This window comes from Schistocerca cancellata, chromosome 8, assembly GCF_023864275.1.
Source record: "Schistocerca cancellata isolate TAMUIC-IGC-003103 chromosome 8, iqSchCanc2.1, whole genome shotgun sequence".
NCBI lineage: Eukaryota > Metazoa > Arthropoda > Insecta > Orthoptera > Acrididae > Schistocerca > Schistocerca cancellata.
Genome location: NC_064633.1, coordinates 113327758 through 113342120, shown reverse-complemented (window position 1 = coordinate 113342120; position 14363 = coordinate 113327758). Strand labels below are relative to the sequence as shown.

The following is a 14363-nucleotide window of genomic DNA, read 5'->3' as shown; positions in this document are numbered from 1 at the left end:
TTTGGACCATTTAGACTTGTATGTATGTGGAACAAGTGAAGAGCACAGTGCACGACACAAAATCACAAACTCTGGATCCTCTAAGGGAGAAAACTGATCTAGCGTACGATGCTATTCAATTCGAAACAACGCAGTTGGTATTTGGCTCTGTTATAAGCCGTTGTTAATGATGCATTGCTGTGGGAGGAGGTTATTTTGAGCATTCCCACCTCAAGATAACCTTCATTCTATATTATTCCGAAAACATTTCTTTCCTATCTCCTTTAATTAAAGAGGTATTCAGTTTCAAACAATGTATACATTATTTTGGGATATCCTTTACTTCATGAAGCAACCAGGTATCGGAAACGCGTTTTCAGTTGATATGAAGAACGTAGTGTTGTGACGTCCTGAAGTTCGCAGTGAGCGAAAGATTCAGTAAACATGCGGGGCGGTATCGTGGCTACTATTTGGAAGAGCCTTACGTGCTGCCTCCCCGAGTAATAAGACCGATGTACAGACCGCTCTTGCAAGAGCACCTGCCGGCGCTGCTGGAGGACATTCCCTTACACACAACAGCGAGGATGTCCATTAAGTGTGACGGGTCCCCGCGGCACCTTGGAGAACCAGTACGCGCATCACTAATCCGTACTTTGGGCAATCGGTGAATAGGTCAGGGAGCACTGCTCATTAGCCTGAAAGATCCTGGTAACCTCAACCAATTAAACATTCTTCTCTGAGCCTACATGAAACCGATAGTAATTTTACCATATGCTCTCAGGGTAGGAATTAGTTGCAAGAATTCTTAGCAGTCACACTTACACACTTCGTGATGTTTGGGACATATGTGCCAACATAACGAAAAAAGAGATCGATAATTAAAAGTTCATTGCCCGAGCAATTTGAAAAGTCACCTTACTTTTTGAACGGTCCTCGTACACCGCACGTCATACATTTTCCCTCGAACAGAGCTCGCCCTGCTAGGTCGATACCAGCTCTACGTCGAAATTAATTGTTCTCATTTTTAACATTAAATTTAAATATAATTGGTATCACATTTGAATAAAGCACATTTAACATTGTATTATTCACAGACACATCAGCTGACCTCCTGGATGCTCCGTACTCACTCAATATTCATTTCCAACACCTGGAGGTATAATGAAGTACACTATTCAGATAATGTTACAACTTCTCAAAAGACCGAATAACCTCTTTTTGCTGCGCATACTGCTGCAAGACGTGCAGGAAGAGAGCCAATGAGGTTCTGGAAGGTACCGACAGGGATGTGAAGCCATGTCGACTCCATTGCCGTGGTCAGCTGGGCTAGGTTTCTTGTTTGAGTATCCAGGCCCAGATCGAGGTCGTCCAACAGATTCTCGATTGGGTTTAAATCGGAAGAGCTTGGTGGCCAGGGCAGTAAGTTAACTCACACTGGTACTCTTCGAACCACGCACGTAAAGTGTGAGCTCTGTGGCACGTTGCAGTGTCCTCTGGTGCCGAGGAAAAACAAGCTGCATGTAGGGGTGGATATGGTGGCCCAAAGACAGATACATACTTGATTCAGTCTGCCTTTCAGAATAGCGAGATCACTCGGGGAATGGTCTCCAGCCTGGTCCCTTTCGAAGATTGTTTCATGGTATATGTGACTGTAGGCTTTCCCGGCGTAAACTATTGATGAAGGTTTCTCGGGTCTCCAGCCGGGTAGTAGCGTTGATATCTATATACCCATATTCTGGCGAAGTGTCGAGATTCACGGAGAGCAGGCTATTTGTATGCGTCGTCACCCCCCTCCACTAGACCTCGGGTGGCTGCAGTGGACCAGCGGTGTTCTCGGAAAAATGTTCAAATGTGTGTGAAATCTTATGGGACTTAACTGCTAAGGTCATCAATCCCTATGCTTACACACTACTTAACGTAAATTATCCTAAGGACAAACACACACACACAAAACCATGCCCGAGGGAGGACTCGAACCTCCGCCCGGACCAGCCACACAGTCCATGACTGCAGCGCCTGAGACCACTCGGCTAATCCCGCGAGTTCTCGGTGTAAGCATTCTGTCTGCGTCCGCTGTGGAGGACGTTGACGGGCGCGCTCCCGACGGATTGCGCTATCGCAGGGTTCCATGCTGCTCTGAGTTGGTATCCCTCATCTCTGTTATCCTTATTTCTATGGATTCTCTGATAACGCTTTCCCAGAAACCAGATGCTCGGCACAGTGCCTTCGTGTTTTCGAAGTTGAAGCTGTGTTCTTCATTTATGCTGTGTTCTGCTATGGCTGATTTTTCTGTGTAACCTAGTCGTACACATATGATATGTTCTTCACAGCGTTTAGATATGCAACGCTGTGTTTGCCCAATGTATTGTTTTCCGCATTCGCGTAGTATACTATATACTCCTGGTGTGTTAAGGCTCAGTGCGTCTTTGGCAGAAACTAGGTGCTCCCTCGTCTTCGGTGGTGGTCGGAGAACGGTTTTGAAATTGTATTTGCCTATAAGTCGTGTAATTTTATCAGACAAACGACTCGCGTTCCTTCCGTACGTGGGTCCGCTCTCGGCCAAAATTGCACGACTTCTGGCCACACGAGATCTAATGGAGGGGGGTGACAGCGCATATATAGCCCGTGCTCCTCGAATCGCGACACTTCGCTAGGAGATGGGTAGTATGACACTTTCAGAAACGTCGCGAGGCGCTACCACCCGGCTGGAGACCCGAGAAACCTTCATCAATTGTTACATGGTGTTTGATTTCAGACGCTTCTCGTCATATACGCCACCGGCTACCTGTCCCATGGAGCATACAACGTGATTCTTCTGAAAAGGTTACCTATCTCCACATGGTGGAGAGAAATGATTTATTAGTTCCTACCCACTACCTTGATGGGGAAATTCCAGTCTTCGTCGACGATGAGTGGTAGTCAGTAGGGTTCATGAACCAGGTGCCTGCTGCGGACGCTCGTACGCAATAACGTTCGTTCAGGAGGTACTGTTGTTCTTGATTCATTTGGGTGGTCAATTGCTGAACACTTGTGCGTCTTTTCACCCATACACATTTCCTCAGCTGTATTTCACCCTTGTCATCTATGGCCCGTGGAGCTCTACAGTTCCCTCGGCACCGGTTTTGTATAGTACCGTTTTGTCATGCACGTTATATTTTAACCAGCACGGCAGCACCCGAACTGTTTACGAACTTGGTCGTTTTGGAAACGCTTCCACCCTTGGGTAGAAATCCTATCATCATCACTTTCTGGAAGTCAGAGAGATCATTTCATTTTCGAATTACTACAAGAATTCCACTGTTTTCCACGCCCCACCCCACATGCTTAATATACTTGCCACTGCTAGTGATGACATACCATCTACGATTGGTTATTGAGCGTTGACGTGGAACACAGACGGTTAACACAGTAATGTGACTGGACTGTGTATACCTGTCGTAGCCTCCGTCATCATATTAGACGTTCTTTGCACTGAATTTTTGAACAACTTGTGTATTACTATGCTTGTGCACCTGAAAATGAGCTAAACCTCTTAACTTGCTAGTATTGCTAGAAGAAAGACGTTTTAACGCGACAACATGGTGGAAATGATGATGTCTTTGTTCATTCGATTTTATATCCGAATCGTCACCATCCCCAGTCTGCATATGTTCAGCGGACTTTAAGATTACCTAGCGAATTGAATCTTATAGTGACTTCAGGAGTGAGTTATTCTGCAGAGTCTAACAGTAGAGCGACCAGATACCTAACGCCTCCGAATTCTTCATGTGATGCTTCTTAAACCTTTTAAAAACATTAGCAACATTTTACATTCCTCAACACACCACCCTTGGCGCCGCACGCATTCCCCCCCAGCGAGAGACTTGTTTCTTCATACTGTCACTGTAGAATGTTTGACTTTCTTGACGGAGGCACAACGCCACCTCTGCTTGCACTGTTTCGTCACTCGAAGTCCTGGAAGGGATTCTTTAAGTTTGGGAAATACCTGAAAATCGGGTGGGGCCAGGTCAAGACTGTATGGAAGATGGTTCATGACAGAGAACTCAAGGCGTCGGTTCGTTGCAAATGCAGCGATGGTTGAGATGGCCTAGCATTCTGATGCTGATGAAAAAGGTGCTCCATTTGTTGACGAACTCTTCGAATGACGAACTCTTATAATTGGAAACTCGATTACAGCACGCTGTTTCTCACGCAACGACATAGTTACTTCACATATCGCCATGTTACAAGGCACAATTCGGAGCCCTTTAGCGACAGCGGGCTGAAAATATGTAGAAACGAAGAATAATGATGTAGAATGTGGTGTCACCGCCAGACACCACACTTGCTAGGTGGTAGCTTCAAATCGGCCGCGGTCCATTAGTACATGTCGGACCCGCGTGTCGCCACTGTCAGTACTTGCAGACCTAGCGCCACCACAGGGCAGGTCTAGAGAGGCGGACTAGCACTCGCCCCAGTTGTACGGACGACATTGCTAGCGACTAGACGTACGAAGCCTTCCTCTCATTTGCCGAGAGACAGTTAGAATAGCCTTCAGCTAAGTCCATAGCTACGACCTAGCAAGGCGCAGTTAACCATATCTGGAGAGAGTCTTACTTGTATTCACCATAAACGATGTATACCAAAAGGATGGATTAAAGTTAAGTATTCCCAAAGCAACGTACTTTTCTTATTAGCATTCATTGAGCGTCCTGTTTCAGACTTCACGATATTCTGGGTGAGCTTATAGCGTGCCTATTCGGCCCCTTCAAAATAACACTGTGTCGGCACTTCTGTCGACACATAACATAGAATATTAATAATGTTTCTCTTATTTAAAAAGCTTTAAGAGTTTTCATATAAAAAATTCGGAGGCAACACTTTTCAGCACGCCCTCGTAGAGTTAGCGGCAACTGTGTAAGGACTGACGACGACAATTTCGAGACTTCTGCAGGTGCTAAGCTGTGCAAGGTTTTTTCGGCGTGCGCAATACGTGGCGAATTAATTACTGATTTATTGGAGTGGCAACAGCAGGTGACAGAATTATGGTGTACCACAGGGTGTCTAGTAAGGACAGTAGCAGATTCCTCAAGTGTATTGTCCCGTTCTGTTGTTAGAGCATTGATGTCGGTATGCAAATAAGCTGACCTCCAAGAAGTGTACGTTACAATGGATGTTGATAAACGATCATCGTGGACAGAAACAGTTCGCCAAGTTTCACACTCTGAAGAGCCGTAGAAACTGGCTTAGGAATGCGTATACAAAAACAGAGAAGTATAAAAAGGTTGAATATGGTTATACGGTCGGCAACGCCCGTATAAGACAAGTGTCTGGCGCAGTTGTCAGATCGGTTACTGCCGCTGCAATGGCAGGTTATCAAGATTCAAGTGAGTTTCAACTTGGTGTTATCGTCATCGCACGAGCGATGGGACAAGAATCTCCCAGGTAACGATGAAGTGGGGATTTTCCAGTACACACAATTTCACGAGTGTACCGTGAATATCAGGAATCCGATAAAACATCAAGCCGGCCGAAGTGGCCGTGCGGTTAAAGGCGCTGCAGTCTGGAACCGCAAGACCGCTACGGTCGCAGGTTCGAATCCTGCCTCGGGTATGGATGTTTGTGATGTCTTTAGGTTAGTTAGGTTTAACTAGTTCTAAGTTCTAGGGGACTAATGACCTCTGCAGTTGAGTCCCATAGTGCTCAGAGCCATTTTTAAAACATCAAATTTCCGACATCGCTGCGGCCGGAAATGGATCCCGCAAGAACGGGACAAACGACCACAGAAGAAAATCGCTCACCGTGACAGAAGTGCAACCCTTCCGCAAACTGCTGCACTTCAGTGCTGGGCCATCAACAAGTGTCAGCGTGGAAACCACTCAACGGAACATCATCGATATGGGCTTTCGGAGCCGAAGACCCACTCGTGTACCCTTGATGACTGCACTATACAAAGCTGTACGCCTCGCCTGGGCCCGTCAACACCGACATTGAACTGTTGATGCGTGGAAGCACGTTGCCTGGTCGGACGAGTCTCGTTTAATTTTTAAATATGGCAACTTGCTGAACACTTATATGTCATTCTTCCATTTTTTTATATCCAGAGAAATGATTTATTAGTTCCTACCCACTACCTTTTACAGATTAGAGTAACAGAAATTCTTCTACAGAGCAGGAGAAGTTATCGAGGAGAAACTTTTCTAATTTGTTTTCTAATTTTACTTTGCTATCTGTCAGACATTTATATCCTCGGATAAGTGATCAAAAACTTTTGTCCCAGTATTGTGAACCTCTTTTTGTACTAAATAAAATCTTAATGTGGAATAATGAATTTCATGTTGCTAAGTGGTCAGCGCAGCAGAATGTCAATCCTAAGGGCACGGGTTCGATTCCCGGCTTGGTCGCAGATTTTCTCCCCTTAGGAATCGGGTGTTGTGTTGTCCTAATCATCATCATTTCATCCCCATCGACGCTCAAGTCGCCGAAATGGCGGCAAATCGAAAGACTTGCACCAGGCGAACGGTCTGCCCGACGCGAGGCCCTATTCACACGACATTCACATTCATGAATGTCATTTCTTCCTTCTAGTATTGTAATTATTTACAAAATTGTTGCTTGTAAACTGTAGTGTATTATTTACAGCAAACTTCATCGGGATATAAATATACCCTGAAGCAGTAGTCAGAATATCAAACTCTTTACACAGACGTCTACGAGATGACATCATGATCGTGGGTGTGCAGCACATATTACTCTTACAGTACGTTTTTGTGCTATGAACAGTTTCTTTCTTAAAGATAAGTTAACCCAGAACATTATCGAACGAAAATACGCAAAATATGTCAACTTACGGATTTGTCTCACCCAAGATTTTGAACAACTGTAAATGCTAATGTTTCTGAACGTAGTTGTTTTAGATGTTCGAAAATGTACTTTTTGCAATTTAAATGCTTATAAATATAATACCTAAGAATTTTGAAATTTACAACCTACTTGTTATTTCCTTGTCGCCTGTTACACTTACAACTGGTGTAGTATCCCTTGATGTGCACAACTGAATATGTTGTGTCTTTTTAAAACTGAAGGTGACATCGTTCCCAGAAAACCACTCAGTAATACATCAATACATTGTCTATGAATTTTTCACTTTCTGTATGTATACTACTGCTTACAATACTTATGTCATCTGCAAAAAGAACTAACTCTGTATGTTGTGTGTTAGGCGTAGAGTCGAGGAACAGCAGTGGACCTAAGATTGAGCCTTGGTAAACCCCATATTTGGTTTCTCCCGAGTAAGAAATATATCCACAGACTACATCGTTTCAATTACTTAGTGCAATTTTTTTGCATTCATTTGGTTAGATATGACATTACCCTCTGGTTGGCTATATTATCAGTCCCATAAAACTTCAATTTATCTAGGAGAATATTGTGAGTCACCCAGCCAAATGCCTTAAACAGGTCGCAGAAAATGCCAGCCGGCGCTATTTTGTTATTTAATGCTTTTAAAATTTTGTAAATGAACATGTGAATGGCAGTCTCACAAGGGGAAGCCGCGACGTTGGGATCACAGATTTAATTCAAATTTTGTTCATCTTTAGTAGGCCATTAAAACAATAAATGTGCAAATAGTAAGATGCACTACTCTGGCAATTCCGAGAAATTCGCAAGAGAAGTTTTAACCGTCTGTTATGAGGCTTATGTATCTATGCGTCGCTGCGCGATCCTACAGTTCATTGTGGTTAAGTGTTCAGCGTTCGAATTTTGTAAGAGGAACATTTATGAGGCAACGGTTCTACTCCAGCTCATATTTAAGCATTAATCAATTTTTTTTTCATTCCGGGTCAGGTTATTGAATTTATTTGATACTTGAGAGGTAATATAATGAATTTCAAATTTATGTTTGCTGTGTGTGGATGACAAATAGCATACTGCAACGTGTGATGTCACGAGCATATCCGATGTGTGATTGTACATTACTTTTGTGGTCTGAAACGTTGTGACTTACTATGTAACTGATTATTAATAATGTCATTCGCATTATTATTTATCGATGTTTTACTTGGAATTTCCAAGTTTGTCGTTTGTCTTTGAAAATTTATTTACAAACAGTAAATAGTCAAATAATATATGGAATTCACTACAACTTCACGAAAATGCCCGTGGTTTTTTTTCACTATATTACCTCTCAAATGACATATAAATTAAATAATATGACCAGTGATGAAGAAAATGTAGATTAAAAATCAACTTTGAGTAGGAGTCGAACCGTCGCCTCTTACACGTCCGGCTCACGACGGAGCTGGAACGCTAACCACTTTTTTTTTAATATAGTGATGACCGTTGTACTTGGTCGTAGTGGACGTCACACGATATCCGTTGAAGTTCGTTGTTCATCTTTTCACTCAGTTTTTTTTATACACCCCTTGATCACCATGAACTCTGGCACTGAGAACCAGTGCACAGATACATCAGTTACGTAATAGACGCGTATAACTTCGCTTACGATTTTCTCGAAATTGCCAGATTATTGTTTCAATGGCCCACTAAAGGCGTACAATGTTTCAAGTAAATCCTTAATCCCAGAGCTGTGACCTCCTCTTGAATCCAATTTATAATTCGCTGAGGATATTATTGTTGTTCAGGTGAGACACTATTCTAGACTAGCGTGCCTTCGGCCGTTGTAGATTTCAAGGTGAAAGATCTTCTATTTTCACCCACAAGCGGGGTCAAGTCCTTTGGAACGCATTTCCGGTGATATGTCGGCTGTTCGCCTGCATTTAGCAAAATCGCCCTGTATACAGTCTGAGTTGCAGCACACTTGATTAAGCTACGCCACCGCACTGCAGGCGAACCTGACGCACCTGTCGCGGCGCGACCACGTGCCCGGCGTGGGCACGGGCGTGGCCAAGTGCCCGTACGACCCGGCGGACAACTCGACGGCGGTGTGGGTGGAGCGCGGCAACCCGGGCGGCCTGCCGGGCCTCTACAGCGGCACCAACGCCGAGTTCACCAAGGCAGACACCGTCATCTTCCGCACCGACCTGCACAACCTCACCACCGGCCGCCGCGAGTTCTCCTTCAAGAGGACCCTCAAGTACGACTCCAAGTGGCTCGACAGTGAGTACCGCCCACTGCCCCTCTCTACACATTCAGCTTTCCTGTTCATTTCCTCTTTGCTTGTACAGTACTTCAAATTTTCTCAAATTTTTATCCTGTAGTTTTATTCGATAATATAAAAAAAAGTGTTTAAGGACATCGATGAGGTTGGAGTACCTTATTACATACGTTGGCCGTCCTTTCGACTCATACTGAAATGATCCTGGAGGATGTGGGACGTGTCAGAACAACGCTAATACTGTAAAGTTATTTAGTTTGTAGCAGGAGAGAATGTTCCATGACGACTACAGTACGAGGTGCATTCAAGTTCTAAGACCTCCGATTTTTTTTCTCCGGACTGGAAAGAGATAGAAACATGCGCATTGTTTTAAAATGAGGCCGCGTTCATTGTCAATACGTCCCAGAGACGGCAGCACCATATGGCAGATGGAATTTTACCGCCAGCGGCGAGAATGAGAACTGTTTTAAAAACTTAAAATGGCGACGCTTTCCTTACTTGAACAGCGTGCAATCATTCGTTTTCTGAATTTGCGTGGTGTGAAACCAATTGAAATTCATCGACAGTTGAAGGAGACATGTGGTGATGGAGCTATGGATGTGTCGAAAGTGCGTTATGGGTGCGACAGTTTAATGAAGGCAGAAAATCGTGTGACAACAAACTGAAACAACCTCGGGCTCGCACAAGCCGGTCTGACGACATGATCGAGAAAGTGGAGAGAATTGTTTTGGGTGATCGCCGAATGACTGTTGAACAGATCGCTTCCAGAGTTGGCATTTCTGTGGGTTCTGTGCACACAATCCTGCATGACGACCTGAAAATGCGAAAAGTGTCATCCAGGTGGGTGCCACGAATGCTGACAGACGACCACATGGCTGCCCGTGTGGCATGTTGCCAAGCAATGTTGATGCGCAACGACAGCATGAATGGGACTTTCTTTTCGTCGGTTGTGACAATGGATGAGACGTGGATGCCATTTTTCAATCCAGAAACAAAGCGCCAGTCAGCTCAATGGAAGCACACAGATTCACCGCCACCAAAAAAACTTCGGGTAACCGCCATTGCTCAAAAAATGATGGTGTCCATGTTCTGGGAGAGCGAGGGCGTAATCCTTACCCATTGCGTTCGAAAGGGCACTACGGTAACAGGTGCATCCTACGAAAATGTTTTGAAGAACAAATTCCTTCTTGCACTTCAACAAAAACGACCGGGAAGGGCTGCGCGTGTGCTGTTTCACCAAGACAACGCACCCGCACATCGAGCTAACGTTACGCAACAGTTTCTTCGTGATAACAACTTTGAAGTGATTCCTCATGCTCCCTACTCACCTGACCTGGCTCCTAGTGACTTTTGGCTTTTTCCAACAATGAAAGACACTCTCCGTGGCCGCACATTCACCAGCCGTGCTGCTATTGCCTCCGCGATTTTCCAGTGGTCAAAACAGACTCCTAAAGGAGCCCTCGACGCTGCCATGGAATCATGGCGTCAGCGTTGTGAAAAATGTGTACGTCTGCAGGGCGATTAAGTCGAGAAGTAACGCCAGTTTCATCGATTTCGGGTGAGTAGTTAATTAGAAAAAAAAATCGGAGGCCTTAGAACTTGAATACACCTCGTACTTAGGAACACAAGGTGCTTCCTGGTTGGTTTTACAGTCTGGTGACCGATTTTAGAATCACATGAAGGAATGTACACTAGAGACTGCCATGACAGTTTTCAACATTTTTTACTGTTTTTGTTGTCGTGAGACATGAGGTTGTACTAGGGCTATTCGGAAAGTAAGGTCCGATGGCGTGTGAAATGGAAGCCACAGTGAAAATATTGATGAAGCTTTGCACAGATGTGTTGGGCTGTGTCTCTAGTACGCCTGTCGATTGCGTCACGTCGCCCTTTTCAGTTCTGAGCGCACAGTGAGCACGTAAAGACGCTTAGAACGATAGTGTCTCCCGCCAAGTATGAGGACCTCGTGTGAGATTTCGCCTGATGTCGCGCAGGCCACATAACTTAACTGTCATACGTTTCCTTTTCCTTGAAGTGAAGATGCTTCTGCAGCGTTTTCTATGGGAAGCGTTTGATTACCCACAATAGAGGCAGTAACTGACTCTCCTTGAGTTTCATCTGTGCTCACATGAACCGCTAGGAATGAAGAAAACGTTCTGGTGCAGACAACGAGCAGACGACCAGCGTAGAGAATTGGCAGGAAGCACAGACGGTTTGCTTCTATGACGAAGGTATTGGAAAGTTGGTACAACGCTACGACAAATGTCTAAATCGGAGTGGCGACTATGTAGAGATGTCGGTGGAAGCTGTAGCTAACTGTTGAAATAAAACATATTTGATTTCCACAGTGTTTTTCCATTTTGCGACCGATCGGACGTTACTTTCCGAACAGGCCTCGTATTTAACGTAGTTTTCCTAAATATACGAGTTATATACTTGTGAATGATGTGTAATGTATAAAAGACTTTTTGGATTATTGCTAATTCTTCTGTTGCAGAGTTTTATGGTGGGTAAAATTGTGCATATTTTTAAAGTCATTTGTGTAACGTATTGACGGTTAAGCAATACTTCGTCAGCCATGTACACTCTTGTCCATAGGAACGAAACGTCCCTATACCTTCGAACAAGTGATATTTGGAAGTGAACTGCTTGTCTTTAATGTCTTAACAATGTTCCCTATCTCAAAATGGAAACTGGTGTCAATTGTCCTTGGCTGCATTTTCAAAATTTCTGTAACTTTCAGCTGGTTTTTGATAATACCGTGCATCCGCGAGGTCTCTCCACAGCGGAAGTCCCACTAGCACGTGTTCCATGGACCTCCATTGGTCGGGTGGGTTATTAGTGTTACGTGTACGTTGCAGCTCTTAATTCCATTGTAGTCTAGTTCTTATGTAAGCTGAGTGTAGTGAGAATGCTTGGCACTGCAGAGGGAGCAGTTTTAGTGCAAGAGATTTTCTGTACCGAGGAAACTTCACGAAGCATGTCAGGCGGCAATTTAGATGTTTTCCTGCTCCGAGGTGACCAAATCGCGACACTGTGCCCTGTAAGTGATTTAATCCACAAATTCCAGACATCAGGTTTAGTTCATGATGCACTGCGAACTGATTGCCCCACAGTTTTAACAGCACGAGTGCTTGACAACTTTTTGGATATTACGCTGCCGAGTCCAACAGAATCAGTGAGGAAATTATCACAAGAGGCTGAAGTCTCTCGTAGGACAGCGCGTAGGGTCTTAACCAAAGAACTGGGGATGTATCCGTACAAAATTACTGCTGTGCAACATTTACACTATATGGACAATACGGAACGATTAGCGTATTGTGAATGGTTTCAGCGATTTGTTAACCACAATGGAGTTTGTGTTCTAGATCGAACTTGTTTGGCTGATGAGGCTTGGTTTCTCTTATCTGACTACATCAGTTCCCAAAATTCACGAATTTCGTTAACAGGAAATCCACATGTCTTAAGCAAAATACGATTGCACGCAGAGGAAACCAGAGTCTGGTCTGCCATAACACGAGCATGAATTATACGGCCGATCTTTTTCTATACTACCGTCGCTTCAATGCGTATTGGTCCCAAATTATTTTGTCCGTTTATTGCCAAGCTGAACGAAGATGATTTCAGTCATTAATTTTACCAATATGGCAACACTACTGCTCATAGAGCACACCAGTCCCTATGACTTATAGATGAAATCTTTGGAGACAAATCACGAAAGATCTCTGGCCGCCATGCTCACCGGATCTGTCTCCGGCTGACTATTTTCTCTAGGGTGCGGTTAGAACTTTTATGTATGAAAATAACCCAAAGAAAATAGATGAACTGAAGACATTCGATTACACTTGTAACATTGGTAAAGGTGTTCGGAAATAAATGTGAAAGAGTTGAACCGAGCCTTCAAGAAAGAGGGGAAACTTTTCCAGCATCTACTGCGATATTGGCAAGTACACTGTATTTAATTGTAATCAATATAATTAATTAAACTGTTTTAATTGTAATAGTGTTGAATCTCATCTCCCAACATGACTGTAGCCACTAGCCGTGAATCTCGGTCCCTAGCTTACACAACGACAGTAACTGCTCTCCCGCAAGGCGAGACACGTGGAGGTCGCTACTGCAGAGAGACTTCGCAGATGCACTGTACTTCTTCTTAATTTGATTTCACTTGCTGATTATCAGTATGTAGTAGAGCAATAATGTAACACACACATTATTAAATACAATATTGACAGATTTTTTTCGATTGAAACAGCTTTAAATTTGAATATAATATTTGTTTCAAGTACACGACCATTGTATACGGTGCAAAAGTGGTTCAGATGTAAAAGAACCTTAGTTTTCTGGAGGTCTTAGTTATTTCAGAAAAAGTCTTCGGTGTGCATAAACTGGATGTTATCATTTGAAAATGGGATAAGAAAACGTATCGAAGTTCTACTACTAGAATCGAAAGACTGAGAAGTGTTTCAAGATAGAATACTCTTTCCTACAAATGATTAACCATTCTGTTTGTACACACACCTGTATAACTGACATTTAGTTGAAGAAGCACATTTGACTGACACAAACTTCTAAAGCACACCTAAGTAAGCTTTCTTATTAAAACGCATGTGACTTTTGTTGAGTGTACTAACACAACGAACTAATAAAGAATATGAAAAGCAACGGTCTGATAATGAAAATACATCGAAATGTGATGAATATATATAGTCTATCAGTCTAAAAAGTTTTGACATTGGATTAATAAAAAGGGGAAAGTTAAGCCGATAGTTTAAATGCATAAGGTATTCTACACAGTCTTCCCTCACTTGAGAATAACGCAGAGAACATTCATACAAAGATGCGAAAATGCCAGTAAAAGTCACACGGACTTGAATGTCGGTTATATCGTTGAACTGTTGACGTTTCACGTTAATTTATTAACTTTGTCGTTTTATGGTACATTCGTATTCATTACACGAAGTCTCCCTACCCGTTGATGATACCTACAGAAAATTGTTGTTAGCTTTTGAGTCAAGTCACAGTAGGCGCCGTTGTTTTGTTCTGGAGACGATGTATATGTTTCTCGTGATGATTCGTTCCAGAAAATAAGTGTTCGCGTTTTTCATTTCAATCAAGACGCAGCAGGCGTCTACAAGTTCTTGCTTTGTTGGCATTTCAACATGTGCAGCTCAGACGTTGTACACACTTTTCTCTTCCTCAAAAAATTCTGGAGAATGTCTGGAAAACATGACTTACAGATGTTCATCTCGTAGCTGCCTTGCTGTTTGTGAGACAACAGGACAGTCAA

General features: G+C 43.4%; 1 protein-coding gene across 1 annotated transcript in view; it reads left to right on the top strand.

The window, feature by feature from the left end:
* Positions 1 to 14363, top strand: part of LOC126095410 (semaphorin-2A-like) — a 532909-nt gene that overhangs the window by 401777 nt on the left and 116769 nt on the right. Inside the window, exon 6 of the mRNA XM_049910208.1 lies at positions 8808 to 9078. Within this exon, the coding sequence (XP_049766165.1) occupies positions 8808 to 9078 (271 nt within the window). The remainder of the gene's footprint in view (positions 1 to 8807; positions 9079 to 14363) is intronic.